Source organism: Vicugna pacos, chromosome 1 (genome assembly GCF_048564905.1).
Source record: "Vicugna pacos chromosome 1, VicPac4, whole genome shotgun sequence".
In the NCBI taxonomy this organism is placed as follows: domain Eukaryota; kingdom Metazoa; phylum Chordata; class Mammalia; order Artiodactyla; family Camelidae; genus Vicugna; species Vicugna pacos.
In genome coordinates this window covers 4,123,425-4,140,265 of record NC_132987.1, presented here as the reverse complement: position 1 = coordinate 4,140,265, position 16,841 = coordinate 4,123,425, and the positions used below count along the sequence as shown (strand labels likewise).

The following is a 16,841-nucleotide window of genomic DNA, read 5'->3' as shown; positions in this document are numbered from 1 at the left end:
CCTGGTGATTGTTTTAGCAACTCTGACTTTAAAAATTCTATTCATTCTATTCCTGGAAAAGTCAACAGACTATAATCACCTTAAAAAACTATTATCTACCTTAGAAATTGGACGTATATAATAGTCTAACTTCTGGAGTACTTTATCAACAACAAAAAAAATGCAGAACTTTTTACTTCTTTTTGGGGGAAATTATTTTGGGTTGATATGTGGTTTCATCTAACAGTTGTGCTCAGTGCACACTTGAGCAGACAGGCGTGTGGTGCGCCTGCCTCCTGTGAGAACCACTCCATGACATGGCCATGTCAAAGTGCAGAGTCTAACCACGCTGTCGCGGTGACAGTACCCACCAGGTGTCCCCCGCTCACCATGGGGGTTACTGCGCGGCAGTGCTCACTTTGAGTCATGACTCCGAGACTGGAATACCTGAAGAAATGCTGCTCAGGCATCTGTGTCGTCCCCAGTGGGCCATCTCCGAATGACTAGATTATTTCACTTAGTCTGTTTGTACAGAGCGATCCTTGAGGACTCATTTGACCTCACGTCATCAGGAAAACGTGCAATTTAGAGGGCTGGGAAACTAACACCCGCTGTGGCCCCGGAGCAGCCTTGCAGAAGCTGTCTGGTGTTCAGGCGGGCCTCAGAGGCAAAAATTTTGATAACAGATTAAAAGTACTAATAAATGTATGTATATAAACTGCTATAATGCTAAAAATAAGAAGTCAAAGTGCCATCGTTTTCTGTTACTTTATTCTGAAAAAGCGTAAAGTTATACATCATTCTGCAGCTTGAAATATTGCACTATAAGCACGTTACTTGCAGAGCTTACTTAAAGCTTTTGTGGAGTGTTTGCCCTCTTCATGGATGAATATTGGAACCAAGACGTCCGTGAGCCCCTCAGAACTGGCTGACCAATGCCGATACTTGATAAGTCCTGTCCACTGAAAGAGTTTCAGGGTTCCGTTAGCACCACCTGTTCAGTGAACGTGAGCCTGGTGTCTCTGGACGCCTTCCACATTGGGAGGTCTGCCCAGGTGACACTTACCCCAAGTCATGAAAAGGACACTGAGTTTTTTTGAGGTGAACCTGTCTTTTCCCACAGGGTTATGCTTGATGTTTGGGTACTTAGCTTAGACAGTACACTCACAAGTAGCTGCCGTGTGCCCAGGGTCAGTGAATCCATAAAAAAAGAATGGGCCAAACAGAACATCCTTGTAGCATCCCCAAGGATCACGTCTGAAATCAGGAAGAAGGAGGACTCATTGTCAGGGATAAAAATATTTCCCAGAAGCTCTCCAGACTTCTTAACGTCTCAGTGGGCAGAACTTGAAATCGGTCACTGCAGAGAGGACTGGACTTGATGTCACTGACTTGGTCTCCTCATGATTTCATCCCTGGCTGGAGGCAGGCCACCCCCCGACCACACTGCTGCCACCGGAGAACTAAGCTGAATGAGTGTCTATAGGCAGGGCAGGTGTGAGTGCTGGCTGAGGTCCTGATCTGCCGTGAGGAACTCATGTCTGTTCAGTTTTATCATCAAAGGCAATAGAAATCTTTGTGTCTATAGATACTTTTCTTTGTTGCCTGTAAAATTCAGTGAATGTGCCAAAATTGTATCTAGAAAATGTGGTCTAAGATGGATATTTTCATTTTTTTCATTATATATAATTGCTGAAATTTTAAAATACCACTTTACAGCAACAAATGGTCATTCGGAATGCTTACGGCTACTGATAGGAAATGCAGAACCACAGAACGCAGTAGACATTCAAGATGGGAACGGACAGTAAGTGTTAATACTTGTTAGGTTATTTGGGGATATGTGTTCGTCTTCATACCTTGGCCCCTCTTTGAAGTAAGTCTGTCGCCCTGTGAGTGAGTAACATCAAACACCGCCCTTCAGGCACGCTTTAAAGTCGCACCACCAAGAGGACATGCTGGGTTCTCGTGGGCGGTCTGGGTGATGACACTGAACGTGCCCCTGTTACTCAGGACCCCGCTGATGCTGTCTGTTCTCAACGGGCACACGGACTGCGTCTACTCACTGCTGAACAAAGGAGCCAGTGTGGATGCCAAAGACAAATGGGGAAGGACGGCCCTGCACAGAGGGGTGAGCGGACACATCCCCACTCCTTTCGGAGTTGTTGTACCTCCGTTCACCTAAAACTGAAGTAGGCTGTCTTTACAGTTTCCTTCGTTAAATTTTTACCAGATAATCTTTACTGTTTATTTCAGTTTCTTTAAACAACCACAAAGCTCAATCCAGAGAATAGTCACGTTGGAACAAAATCTTTAAAACTCTGAAACCTTGAGTAGAATTAATGTCGGTATTACTTTTTTCCATTATCACAACTATGTTCTTATACATTTCTGTCTTAACTCTTTGACCTTTGAAATAATATTTTCATTGAGTTCGAAGTTCCTCTATTCCTGTTGTTCCTATGACTTTTGTTTTGACAGAGTCAAAATAAGCAAGTCCCAGGACAAATACTGGGTTACTCAGGAAATGATAAATGCCTTAGTTGGTGGGAGGATGGGGCATGCGGACTTTAGAATTCCTGATCAGCTGTAATTGGCATGTGGTGCCCGACATAGTGCATTCAACTCCCTGCAAACAATCTTTCTCTCAGGCAGTCACCGGCCACGAGGAGTGCGTGGATGCGTTACTTCAGCATGGTGCTAAGTGCTTGTTCCGAGACAGCAGGGGCCGGACACCCATACACTTGTCAGCTGCCTGCGGGCACATCGGAGTGCTCGGGGCCCTGCTGCAGGCGGCGGCCAGCGCGGAGGCGAGCCCAGCCCTGGCTGACAGTCATGGCTACACGGCGCTGCACTGGGCCTGCTACAATGGTTAAGTATAAGCGTTCAAGCTCCAGTAGGTGCCTGGGACGTGCCGAGGAGAGACGGCGGGCTGGGTCACAGCGGTGTTTGCGGGAAAGTCTCATTTATCAGGCAGACATGCCGTTTAAGAGCGCAGGAAAGTCTGGGGACAATCCCCCCATTAAGGGCCACTCCCGTCCCTTGTGCTGAAGCAGGAGACTAGTCACAGGTGTGTGAGATAAGTGATCACTAAGGTTAAGTGTTTTTTAGACCTTTGCTTCAATACATATTTTGCGTTTTTAAGATACTTGCTTTGAAAAAACAAGTATAGTGGCTGTTCTGACGTTCAGCTGACTGCCTTCCCTGAGAGATTTCTGTCTTCGCTGGGAGCCGTTTTGACAGATAATTGTTGAGTTAGGGTAAAGGAGGCGAAATTGGAATCTTGCAAAATTACAGTTTAATTAAACGTTTTCATTAGCATTTCTAGATACAGTGTTTCGATGTTCACGTTAACCCTTTTGTTGGGGTAAAGAGTTCTTTTCTTTTGTGCTGAGCACATTTTGTTCTCTCCTTGAGGATTGTCCTGTGGTTACTTATTTTTCAACTGAGTACCGAGGGTTCCGTAGAAAACTTGAACAGTTAAATATATTGCTAATTCAAAAGCTTAGTTCTGTCAGTTTTATTTTTACTACCTCAGGTCCTTAGCCAGAACAGTTTTGAAAACTGCAAAACCGTTGCATTTCCACTCTTTTTTTCATTTTCCAGCTCAGTAAAGTAGGTATTTAATGAACATAGCAAAATAGTCAAAGAGTAGTCCTAAGTCAAAGAAGATACTACATTTTGCCACTGAAATCCGGTTTGTCTTTATAATGTAACTTGACATCTTACAAGTGTAAGGAAAACCAAAAACATCTTAATATAGTAGGAAAACATCCACAGATGTGAACTTTAAGACGTCAGTGAGATAAAACTGTTTTGAAGCAGACTTTCCTTGGTTCTTTTCAGTTTTAAATGTAACAGTGAGAATTAACCATTGGAAAAATCAGACAGTAAGGTATTTTTGTCAGGTGGAGCATTTAGTTGTGGAACTGCTGCCGGAGCCCTCCTTCAGAGAGCTACTGCTTGTCACAGCATCCCATCAGGGCTCTGCGGAGAGCTCTCCTCCCGCGATGAGTGCCTGCTCTGTCACTGCCGAACTTAGACTCTCTGAGCACGCTGTGTACAAGAGACAGAATTTTGCACAAATTGCGCGCTTGGTTGCCATTTAAAGATCATAATAGGTGCATCTAATTTCTAGGCTGTAACAGAGCTGTGACGGTCCTGAGCTGAGCTGGACTGAACTAGCTGTGTGCTGACTGACACAGTAAGGGACTTTACAGGCCATCTAAGATTAACGCCGAGTTTATAGCCAAAAGCCCGTTAGTTATATAAGTTGGCATTCTGAGGGTCAAATATATAAATGGTTTTACTTTGACTAGTGGTCACTGTGCAGCCGGAGTGAGAACGGGAAGTGCTCCGACAGAGCAGAGAACAGCCTTCCTCTCAACACGGAGCGATGGCCGTCTTAGAAGGGAACTGGCTGTCCACACTAACGTGAGAGTTCAGAGTTTCAGTTTCTGGAGTCATGCAAGCACAGAATTTAAGAATGCTTACATTATCTCATATGTTCCTGTTAAAATTCTAATCAGTTTTTATGAAGCTATAGTCATCTTCAGAATCTCTCTCTAAAGCATGAAGAGACCAGTAGTTTTGTCCTTTTAAAACTAAGATGCAAGGTGGAGAGTTTTTCGGTCTGATGTGCCGAGTGATGGCTGGAGGGGGTCCTGGCCCCAGGACTGTGGGTTACAGTGATTATATTGACTGTATTGGAGATAGAACTGAGAAATGTAAGGGTATTTATTAATTTATTTTAAAATAATAAATCCATTAAATGTTAATATATATAGCATTTTTATGAAAAATAACTACTTCCCCTCCCCAGAATTAGCGCTAGAGTAGCAAATTTGTTTGATGGCTTATTTAAGAGGAGGGCAGTGTGCAGTGTCACCCTGCAGTCCCCCAGACCACACCATGAGAACGGTTGCTCCAGGACTAAAGAGGGGACTCGAGTCAGTACTGGACGACTTTCCTCAGTGACTTCTTGGTAATGAGTTCACGTTTGGAGGAAGAATTAAAACAGATTTTTTGGACCTCAGCACTGTCGACATTTTTGGGTCAGAGAATTCCTTGCTGGGAGTGACTGTCGAGTCCATTGCAAGGTGCTCTGCAGCAGCCTGGCTTCCACCCACTAGACTCTTTCCCCGGCCCCTCACCCCACGCCCCCCACCCCAGCTGTGACAGGCAGAAAGCTCTGGATGTGGCCCGACGGCTCGCCAGGGCTAACGTCGCCGCAGCTGAGGACCACTGGGTGGAGGAGCTGACAGATTGTGGAGCAGATCTTAGGTTTCCTAAAACTTACTTCCTTTTCCTGGTAAAGTGATAACAGGACGGAGGTTAAGTTGAAAGGTTGTTTGAGAACGTTAGCATAATTAAAACAGAAATAGAGCGTCACTTGGTCAGCCAGATACTGAGCCATGGAAATAGGCTCTGAAAGAATCTGATTCCTCACGCAGATCTCAAATGACTGATGAAATGAAACAAGCAACATTTCATTTGCTATAATTAATACTGCAGTTGAGGTACTTTAACTAAAACCCTGGCTTTGAAAATAAAGTTAAGAAAATGTGAGATCTGGGTTTTCCCCTGTTTTCAAAGTTGCTGTTAAAAACTGTGGGTCTGATACCTACTCATAATCAATATACTTGTCCTTTAACCCAGAAATATCATTTCTAGGAAATTGCTCCTAGGGATACAAAAATAAACACTCATTTTAAGTATTGGAGTGTTTCATTTACAACACTGTTAATAATATGACAAAGAAAAACAAATCAGCAGTCACCTCAAAATCCGAGAGATTAGAGATTATGTCCTTTAGGATACACTCTGATACTGTGAACGTCTTCCAAACCAACAAGAAGATTTCTACATATGCTGTTATGGAAGGATATACACAGTTTACGAAGTAAAAAACAAGTTGCAGAAGAGCATTTGTGCAGATTTTAAAGGGAAGCGTGTGTTTGTGTGCATGCAGTTGTGCGTGCCTGAGAACTTTCTGGAACTCTGAGGTAATACTGGTTTACCGTCTGGAGAGTGGAACTGGGACATGGGGTGGGGACAGGGACAGGTACTTTTTTCCTCTAAACACTTCTACAGAATTTGAGATTTTACCATAGCTTGTTACTATAATCAGAAAATATTTAAATTTTGGAGTTAATTATGCTACATAAATATACTATTTTGGAAGTTATACTATGCTGTATAAATAGGGCATTTTAAAAACTAATGACCTTTCTGCCGATTTCTGATTTGTAGTTTCTTTCTTGAATAAAACACACATTTAAAAAAACAAAACAAAAATAAAACTAATGACTAAATTGCTCTAACCCGTCACCATGGAAAAAGAATAAGGAGACTATTTTTGCCCACAAAGTAAATATTTGCCATGTCAATAATACCCTGCTGTAATGCGCTTCAGGTCTCGAGGTTGCAGTTCGGGTTCCAGAGTGCCTGAAGGTGGTGTTTGATGGGTTCCATGAATGGATTCTTTTTAACCCACGTAAAGCTTTCCCTTATTTGCGTAGGGACATGTAGGTGTGTATGGGCACTCTGGGACCTTTGTTTTTTCTTTTAATGTCTGACTCTCGCTCGCTCACTCAGGTCACGAGACGTGTGTAGAGCTCCTCTTAGAGCAGGAAGTTTTCCAGAAGGTGGAAGGAAATGCTTTCAGCCCGCTGCACTGCGCTGTGTAAGCCAAGGCGGGCCGAGCAGGGGTGGGTGCGCGCTGCAGACATGCCAGTGCCCAAAGTGACGGCCTGTCCTGTCACCTTCGCCTTCGCAGGATCAACGACAGCGAAGGCGCCGCTGAGATGCTCATCGACTCGCTGGGCGCCGGCATCGTAAATGCCCCGGACGCCAAGGGGAGGTGGGTACTGCCAGGGGGACACCCCGCCCTGCCCGCACCTCCTGGACTAGGAGGAGATTTAAAGAGGACCCGTTACTGATTAAAAGTTGATTTTTATGTTTGCAAGTGTAAATTGTCACCAAATCTTAACTACGTTCTCCTTACGAAAGACTTTTCTATATGATTTTCAGCCAGTCTTTTCAAAACCTGTTAAATACAAAGATTTCCCTTTTTTAAAAAAGGGGGTATGTTTGTTACCCTAAGCTTATTTTTAATATCAAGTTAACAGTTTGCTAAAGAGGAATAAGGCGGGGGAGTGGCCAGCAGTTGTAGATAGTAGTATGGTTGGTCAGGATTTACTTCTTTCAAAATTCCCTTTAATGATGTGATTTAGGGGATTTTATTTATATTACTTTAATTAAGAGCCTTTTATACTACGAGAAATAAAAAGTTTCTGTGGCAGGAATCAGATATGTAGGCAGGCAATGCTATTTAGCCTCAGACATAAGCCCTGGAGAATTGCTTGTCATAAATTAAGAGAATTGTCTAGAGTAACGAGAGAGAGATCTAGCCCGGCCTCCCCGCATCTGTGCGCAGAACCCCGCTGCACGCGGCCGCCTTCACAGACCACGTGGAGTGCCTGCAGCTGCTGCTCAGCCACAACGCTCAGGTCAACGCCGTGGACTCCTCGGGGAAGACCCCGCTCATGATGGCTGCGGAGAACGGGCAGACGAATACAGTCGGTAAAGAAACGGGCCACGGCCCTTGTTCTGAGTGTGCGTGTTGCTGACGTGTGGTTCAGATCCCAAGCCACCTGACTCTGGTTCTCTGACTGTTTGCGAGTTTTCTCACCACTCCTGAGGTTTCACGCCCCCCACCTCTGCCAACAGCCGCATGCGCATTTGTGCTTCCTGGTGGGAGTGCCTCCTTCGCGGGGCCGAGGACAGTGCCTGAGACCCCGGCTCTGGAGTCGGACTGACTGTGAATCTTAGACCTGCCATCTCAGTGACTTTATGCCTCAGGGTTTTCATTTACAAAGTGAGCAGAATAACAGAAGCCACTTTGCAGGGTGGTTGTGAGGGGTCAGTAAGTCACTGTAAAGGCAGAACACTTCCAGCCGTGTGTGGAACTGGGCGGGCATCCGCAGAATGAATGCTAGCTGCTGTTCATGCCTGTTACTCACACAGCAATACGACAGTGCAGTATACACCTTTGTATTAGTATGTATTTTCTTGCACTTAAGTTTTTGCTAGAGGGATATTCTTTCTGTCTTCATTTCTCTACAGTGAGTTGTTAGTAATGAGATACATATTCATAAACAAAAGAGCTGACAGAGTTTTTCCTCCCAGAGATGCTGGTGAGCAGTGCTAGTGCAGACCTGACTCTGCAAGACAGCAGTAAAAACACCGCGCTCCATCTGGCTTGCGGCAAGGTACGTGCGCACTTCAAGGGTGTTTTCACTGTTAATATCAACAGCGGCATTTAAAGGTTTTCCACTTGACTGAAATGAGCAGAGATAGGGACCAAACTTCTCTAATAACCATTGGCATCAGATTTGTTGGGGAAAAAACACTGACATGTTAAGCACCGTGATACATGGACGTTTCCCATCAGCCAAGTAAGCTGTGGAGCACAAGCCTAAACGTAATTACTGCCTTTCTCTCACCTCTCCGATCTTAAATGTCCTCGTCCTCGACCCCATCACACCAACACATGTTTGGACAGATATTTAAGGCATTTGCTAAAGAATTCATGGCGTATGTATGGTGCTGTATATATTATATGGACTAGGGTTGGGGTGTATTGAGGGTATAAATGTATCTTTAATGGTGCCCAAGTTTTTAAGAGTTATTTGCCATAATTTTAGGGTCATGAAACTAGTGCCTTGTTAATACTGGAAAAGATAACAGACAGAAACCTCATCAATGCAACCAATGCAGCTTTGCAAACGTGAGTACCTGCAGGGTGAACCTTGTGACCCGAAATTAAGATGTTTAATGGGTTTTTTTCCTAACATGGGACCACTGGAGTCAGTCTCTCACGGAAGCAGTTAAAAAATAAAGAACGATTTTTATAATTGACAAAACTCATTGCTAAAATCATCACAATGAAAAGACATTACTGGAAAAAAAAGCTCTTGAGCTGAAACTTTATTGTTGAAAAAGTGTTTTTTCAGTCCACTTTTACAGAAGAAACTAATACTATTCTGTATGTTTGAATGGCAGCCAGCTGGAATAATCCATTATTTGACACTAGCAAAAAACGAGAGAAAAAGGTGTATTGTGTGTCTGTGAGCCAGGCTCACAGGAACGGCTTAAATCTTGGGTCAGCGTCTCTCACTGTCCTCTCCCAGCTTCCATTTGCTACTTTGAGACTTGGTAAAGAGAAAAATCCCACAATACTGGTCCCATTCAGATACCAGTATTTGGACCTTTTAAGGGTCCAAAAATCAGTCATGGAGCCTCTAAACTGTTTTCAAAGCCTATTAGAGTCTGCACTGTTGCAATGTCCAGCTTTTGTTGTATATTGTTACACGTGTTGCAACCACATTTCCTAAAACAATTAACGCAATTTAGTTGGTGAAATCCTTTTAAACCTTGAGTCTTGAGGGAAACTAGCAACAGGGTTTGGTGAAGGTGGGAACTCAGTGCTGGGGCCCAGTGCTCGGGGGAGCCGTGCTAACGAGGCCAGGCCCTGCACCCCGCGCGGGCTCTGCCGTCTCGTCCCCCTACTCTGTGTCTGCTTTGCCCTTGGGATTCAGTGCCTCCAGTTCGTACCTCTGGGTCCTCACAGCCTAGCAGAAATGCTCTTCAATCCCAGGACGGGTTAGGGGGGTTATGCACGTGGGCAGCATGTATGTACATGCACACATGTCTCCCCCCAGGCCTCTGCATGTTGCTGCCCGGAACGGGCTAACAATGGTGGTTCAAGAACTTTTGGGGAAAGGAGCAAGCGTGCTTGCTGTAGATGAAAACGGTAAGTAGGTTCCATTTCTTTCTTAAACCTCTTAGAAACGTCTGTATGTGAAATAAAGTAAATCTGGATGGTTTTTATTGGTCAAAGAGGAGAGCTGAAGTTAATACTGAGAGTACTTTGTGGCAAAGGGAATACGGACAGGAGAGACAGGGAAGGGCTGTCTAACAGATGAACTTCCGAACCCCATATGTCTGGTAAATCCGAGGTGGTGGTTACTAACTGCGCTTTAGTGATTCTGCCTGTTTTTAGGAGTCAGAGACTTTATTCTGTCACCAGCTATTTATCGAGGCCGTTAAGTGCCAGGTCTTATTTAAAGCTAATCTTCCCACTTCTGCATGGCATCCTGTTCTCCTTTGCCTAGTTGAGACGCACTTCAGCATTTCTTCCTGTCTGTCCTGTAGGAATCGTTCTAGATTATCCCATCAATATAGAAACATTTCTCTATCTTAAAAAAATCTTTGATTAATTCCGCCACTCCTGCCGCGTTTCTCTGTTCCCTGGGCAGCAGTGACTGGAGTCGGTACTCCTCCCGTCCTTAATTCTCCTCCTTCATTCTCTTAAATCCTATCCAGTCAGACCTCTGCCCCCACCACCTACAGAGCTGTTCTCAGCAAGACCACCAGTGATCACCGTTTTGAGACAATTCTTAGTTCTCATTTTATTTGACCTAGACCTCATTTTACTAGAATTTGACCTGATTATTCCTTTTTTAAAAATAGGAATAAGCTTTTAATATGGAATTTACTATATATGTGACAAAGGGATGTGAAGGTTGCATCTGCCCTAGCTGGTGTCCAGCAGCCCCCAGACGGTCCCCGTGTTGTCCCTGGACCAGCAGGTGCACACCTCTTCAGGGCAGGAGAGGGAGAGCTGGGAGACGTGTGATGTGATTTCAGTGTCCTTCTTCAGGAGGGTGTTCATTCACAAATCCTGGTACCTTGAATTGATAACTAGCTTGATGGGTAGATTAAGTCACCAGCTTTATTGGAGCTGAAATTTTTTATTTCTTGATTTTTTATTGAGGTGTCATTGGCATACAACGTTATAGTGCTTTCAGGTATCTCCCTTTTTTTGAAAAAAATTTTACTTGGCTTTTAGGACTCCACACTTTCTTGGTTTTTCTCCTTATTTCTAGTTCTTCCCAGTTCCTCTCGCAGTTTCTCCCTCTCCTCCCCAGCGTCTTCATGTTGGAGGGCTCCAGGATTCAGTGTTCAGTTCTTTTCACTTTCCCTGGGGGACCTCACCCAGGCCCTTTGTTCTCAGGGCTGCCCTTGTGCTGAGACTCCTAAGTCCATATCCCTGGATTTATAGATCCAGCTGCCTTGTTGACAGCAGACCTCTTGGCTAATAAACCTGCCTAGATCTGAACCTCTGCCCCTCCCCTCCTCCCTCGGAGCTGCTCAGAACGCCAACCGAGGCCTCCCTGACTCCTCTTCTCCCGGCGTGCAATCCACCAGCCTGCCCTGCTGGTCCTCCTACACAAAGTATGTTCAGAATACGCCTCCTTCCTCTCCTCCCCCCGCACCTCGTCCCCGCTCCCCAGCCCAAGGGCCCCTCCCCCTGCTCCCATGCCCGAGTCCCTTCACAATACGTGAGAAGATCCCACTCCTCCCATCCCAGCTCCCTCATACCCCTTAGACAGTCTCCCAGGCCCTCCACAGTCAGACTGCTGCCCTGTGACCCTTCCAGCCTCAGCTCCTGCTGCTCTCCTCGCATCCTGTCCTCCACCCCAGGGACATCCACGCATGTTGATCGTTTAAGATTTGGTATGTTTTTCCTTATAAAGTGCGAATGACAGTGAAAGTCACCTGTGACCGCTGTCCCTGACACACTTTGCAATGTGAGATAATCATCGTGGTCCAGCATTAGCAGGTCATGTAGTAAGTACTGATCCTATTTTATAATCAATTCTAGCTTCAGATTAACGATCCAGTTACACACTGCTCCCCAGACAGCAGTTGATGGTTCACAAGGCTCTGTGTGTTCTCACAGTCTCTCCCGACCCAGCCTGGGTGCCCAGTGTTCCTTACCAGTTCGTTGTACTCAAACCGTGGGGTGCCTTAGGACTAACGTCAGTCTTCTGCTAAAGAAAGGAACATAAACAAAGGAGACAGACATTCTGACTCAGGCGCTTTCGGGCTGCTTAGTTTACCTGCTCTCGCCTGTGGACTCTGATCCTGTAAGAGAGTTAGCCGACAGCTGAGCGCCGTGTTTCTCCTGAGCCCCTGCTCAGAGCCCCTCCATGAGCGCAAGTGCCTCTAGGTTTCCCAGCCTGTACGCGCTTACTGCTCCTCTGCAGGTCTGTTAGTAAGACTCTCCCACCATTCAGAGCGAGGGCTTACCCGTCTGGCTTTCCCCCTTACCCTAGCCCTGTCTTCTGTGAGTTCAGAAGGACCTGGGGGCGTCACCCATCTCTGGGCCCCCGTCTCCTCTGCTACCGTGTAGTTTGTTAAGTCTTTCCTCCCCCATCCCCAGATTCCTGTGACTTCTCTCTTTTTCTACTTGTTGGAAAGTTCTGAATCGTTCTAATTAAACCAGTGTATTATAAGCCAGGAAATGTAAAGTGTATCTGAAGTTGAAGGTCTTTGGGCTTACTTCCTTCAATTAGTGAAGTGCCTCCCTCATTTCACTTTTAAATTTGATCTCTACCTCCAGGCTACACCCCAGCTCTGGCCTGTGCTCCCAACAAGGACGTGGCCGACTGCCTGGCCCTCATTTTGGCCACCATGATGCCTGTCTCATCCAGCAGCCCCTTGTCATCGCTGACATTCAACGCTATTAACCGTTACAGCAACACCTCAAAGACGGTCAGCTTCGAGGCCTTGCCCATCATGAGGAGCGACCCCAGCTCCTACTGCAGTTTCAACAACGTGGGCGGGGAGCAGGAGTACCTGTACACAGACGCGGATGAGCTCAACGACTCTGACTCCGAGACCTACTGAGAGGCCGAGCCAGGGGCCCGGGGTGCTGGCGCTGTGCTTTTTCTGGAAAAAAGCACCTTCTTATGCACGCACAGATTCAACCTGAGAGATCGTGGAGTAAGCGAATGTAAGAAACGTGATGACATTAGGAAGAAGAGTTTTAAAGGCAAGTTTTGCAAAACGAACTTCTGGAATCTTGAAATCGACTTGACCAAGGACACCCCGCCGTCGAGATGCTCGGTGGAATTGTGCAATTCGGTCTTGCAGTGCCAGGAGTGATCTGGGACGCTGTGCACCCTAGTCTGCTTACACAAGCAACACTATGGTAAAAGAGGAGATCAGGACACTAGATTTAACCTTTACCAGACCAGTAAAATGACAATTAAACTTAAGGGCAATAAAAGTTTGGTACAGTAGGCATTACTGCACAGCAAGTTGCCAAAGGACCAAATAACTTGAAGGTTTTTAATAGAACGCCACTTGCGGAAGCAGAGCGGGTGAAATGAGACATTATCTAAACCAAACTTTAATATTTCTGAAAATGAAGCTGAGATTTGGTTTTAAATGTTGATTTTTTTTGTAAGAAAACATCTGAAAGCCTTCTAATACTGTATTAAACCATGAGAGAAAGCAGATGTATTTTTACATTTTTTCTTTTACATAAAAATTTTAAAATTCCAACTTTTATAATACTAGAATTGAAAACCAGCTGACTGGGTGCAGTCAGGGTGGAAATATTTGTGACGTAGACACAAGACAGGTTGGGGTCGGGCTCCTGCTGCCCAGTCGTGAGTGGTTTAGGTTTTAAATTGAACTATTTTTGTTTGAAAATGTAAAGGGTTTCCTAGAAGAAAACCTCATGAAATCAAAAAGTAGATTATTTTCACCCTGTTGCAGCTGAGTGGTCCCGGGGAGTGCAGTTTCAGCCTCACTGCTCTGGATGGTACGCCTGTGTCTCTGACATCACCCTGTGCCTCCACAGCGGCTTGGGGGGTTTCTGTTTTCGGTGGTTGGTGAAGAACCAAAAAGAAAACTCCCTTGTTATCCGTAAGGTAACATCATCGGGTGTCTTGGAAGGCACGTCCTTATTGGGCACGGTTTACAGTGCTGAAGCGTTCAGGTCTTCTTGACACTGGAAGCAGCATGTGTGTGACGGGCTGCGGGTGGGGAGAGAAGCAGCTGTCTGCTGAGCTGGGAGGCCGCCTTTCAGAGAACAGAAAGGGGGAAGGGCTGACGTTCAGGCTTTTAAATACCGGTCTCCTGGGTCTGCCTTTACTGTAACTGTCACTTTCCCGTGAAAGCGATCTCACATACGTGGGAAGGAGTCTTGCAGGTCTGGGTGAAGTTCCATGAATTTTCACAAAATGATACCCGATTTCATTTTATTCTTTTTGTATTGTGAAACTGGAAAACTCTATGACACTGTAAGTTACCAGCTGGTTTTTCTGAATATAAAGTGTGAAGACACAGAACAGTATTTTGACTATTTGGTAATTTGTGGGTTTTGAAGATTTATGAGCATGTAAATGGAAGTAGTGACTGCCTGAACACTGTGTTGACTTGCACTCCTTCAGTACAGCAAGATCCCTGTATATTTTAGAGCATAATAAAACACAGACGTGAGCTGTATCTAATGAACAGTGTATTTGTATCTGTGCATAGTACCTAAAAAGTCTATGAAACTTCTAGGGCATTGACTACTAGTTTTAAGCATTTTTTCTAAAATACTTAACAGAAATTACAAATGTAATCTTCCATCTTTTCTTTATAACATAAAGGAGTGATAACAGATCCTTCCTCCTCCCCAGTGGCAGGAAGGTGACTTTGCATTTTAAAGACAGCGGACTGCGTTTTCTATTGTACCTTTTGAAACAAAAAGAAAAAACTCAAGAGGATTCTAAAGTATGTATCTGTGTGCTTTCTCTTTCCTTTTAGGAATTCACTGCTGAGTTCCCTGAGGGAATCTCCTAGAATCTCAGAATTGAAAGAGACCTGGGGTTCATCACTAACTCTTAACAGATGCGGGAGTCCCTTCTCCAAGGGTGACCTTGCCACCTTGGACACTTGCAGTGACTACCTCACCGCGCAGCCCGCCCACCGGCTGAGCCGCCCTGTCCGCAAGGCCCTCCCTGCCTGGCGCCGCAGCCTCCCTCCCGGACCGGTACCTGCCGTCCGTGCGGGGCCGGCTCTGCCCTCCAGGAGAACGCCCAGGACTCGCGCCCTCTGCCACACCTTCTCTTTTACAGGCCGTGCGACTCATCTGCGGAAGTGATTTCCAGAAGGACGCATGAGACACACTGTTAGATGGACCACATCTAACCAGATGCAAGGTGTAGCTATAAAGTAACAAGTGTTTTTAATTTAGCCTCCCACGTCCCAGAATTTAGATCTCGCACCACTTTATGTAAAAGATGCCGTGACTGAAAATACCTGTGGTGCGGTGGTTCTTCCCCTGGCTTGCGCACTGGGAAAGCCGTTCCGTTTCTTTGTGATCGCGCTGTGTGAGCGTCTGCCCCCTCCCCGCCGCCCCGCTTGAACACCCGCTTCCTCCGGCCTGCCCCTGATGCGGGGGGCTCCACAGCGCCGCCCGCGCAGGGAACGGGCGGCACCAGCATCGCTGCGCCGCCTGCGCAGGAGCGCAGCGTCGCGGTCAGCTCCTTTATAGTTACACCTTGTCTGTCAGAAGCGGTCAGGCCCTGCTCTGCAGCGCGTTTTCCACTCAGAATAGAAAAGCTTGTTTGCTTTTTTCACTTCTGCATGAAAGGCGCCGTCTGGAGTACCTGGTGTGTGTGAGAACACCAGCTCCTGCTCCAGAGCTGCCCTGCGGGCGGCGCAGGAGCAGCCGTGACCCTCTAACAGGACGCTCATCTCAAACAGTGCCATTCACTTCAGGAGAGCTCTACGTGTAGCTGTCAAATTGGGGTTTAATTTGGCTAATATTGGAACTTTTCAATGAAATAAAGTTTTTTAATGCAGTAAATCAAGTGTCTTTCTTTTTCCCGGGGAAATGTCTTTTCTTTTATCTTTAAAATGTCTGATTAGTGTTCAGTTGTAACTAGTTTTGACTTTTCTTTTTAATGTTTCTTTTTAAAAAATAATTGGGGGGGTGGGCGGGAATTAGGTTTGTTTATTTACTTTTAGAGGAGGCACTGGGGATTGAACCCAGGACCTTGTGCGTGCTAAGCATGTGCTCTACCGCTTGAGCTATATCCTCCCCCCAGCTTTGACTTTTCTTTTAAAAGTTAATTTTCAGTAAAACTGTTCTAGAATTTAGATGAACCTTTCAAAATGGACTTTTCAAATACAGTTATTCAACAAATACTTCCTGCTTGCTGGCTGCACACGGGGTGGTGGGAGTGAGCAGCCAGTGAGCCTAGGAATTGTGCTCCTGTCCCCCTGGGACTTACCATCTCATCATGGAGAGGTCCACACCTAGAAGGAGAAAGGAGGAAAGTGTCACTGAGGTGGAGGCGAACTGCTAATGAAGGAAGGGCAGAGAACAGCAAGTCACTCTGCAAAGGAAGATCAGAGCAGGCTTCTTGGAGGAGCTGACATTTAGGCTGGACATGGAGGAACAAACATGACGTGAGCAGGTGGCAAAGGGGCAAATGATAGCCTAGGTGAGAAGGACAAAATCAGCAGTTCTTAAAATGGGTGGTGGAGGGGAGGTGGGTGGAAGAGATGCTAGCCCGTAGCCTTCCTGAGCAGAAACAGGCCAGGAAAACCTACAAAAACCTACAAAAGAGCTCGTTACAAATATGTACAGAAGTCAGGGAAAAGTAAGAACAGCCAGTTACAGACGGGGCTGGAGGAGCAGGCAGAGGTGACGAGTAACTTCACGCTGCTGCTACTCCCAGCAAGTGCCCACGTGTTTGTCAGTACCAGGCAAGGTCGTCAGTACTTGAAATACATCTCTCAGTCCACCGCTGTGCCATGAGGTAGGTCCTATTAACAGCAACATTTGACAGATGAGGGATGAGACAGGTCAAGTCGCTTCTGCCCAAGCTTGCTTGGCCAGTAATTGGTGAAGCCTGGATTCAAATCCACCACCGTGGGTGCTCTTGATCACCTGGTGACCTCTGACGTCCTCCAACGTGCTTTCTGGGCCTGGTTGAAATCGGTGG

General features: G+C 45.9%; 1 protein-coding gene across 15 annotated transcripts in view; it reads left to right on the top strand.

Annotated features, from left to right (window-relative positions):
* Positions 1–14,351, top strand: part of ANKRD28 (ankyrin repeat domain 28) — a 154,931-nt gene extending 140,580 nt beyond the window's left edge. For all 15 annotated transcript variants that reach the window (XM_072944646.1, XM_072944217.1, XM_072944179.1 and 12 more), the window contains 10 exons: positions 1,699–1,786; positions 1,993–2,110; positions 2,631–2,850; positions 6,577–6,664; positions 6,758–6,841; positions 7,418–7,563; positions 8,170–8,252; positions 8,688–8,770; positions 9,705–9,796; positions 12,452–14,351. In XM_072944646.1, the coding sequence (XP_072800747.1) occupies positions 1,699–1,786; positions 1,993–2,110; positions 2,631–2,850; positions 6,577–6,664; positions 6,758–6,841; positions 7,418–7,563; positions 8,170–8,252; positions 8,688–8,770; positions 9,705–9,796; positions 12,452–12,738 (1,289 nt within the window). In that variant the 3' untranslated portion in view covers positions 12,739–14,351. The remainder of the gene's footprint in view (positions 1–1,698; positions 1,787–1,992; positions 2,111–2,630; positions 2,851–6,576; positions 6,665–6,757; positions 6,842–7,417; positions 7,564–8,169; positions 8,253–8,687; positions 8,771–9,704; positions 9,797–12,451) is intronic.
* The last annotated feature ends 2,490 nt before the right edge of the window (positions 14,352–16,841 follow it).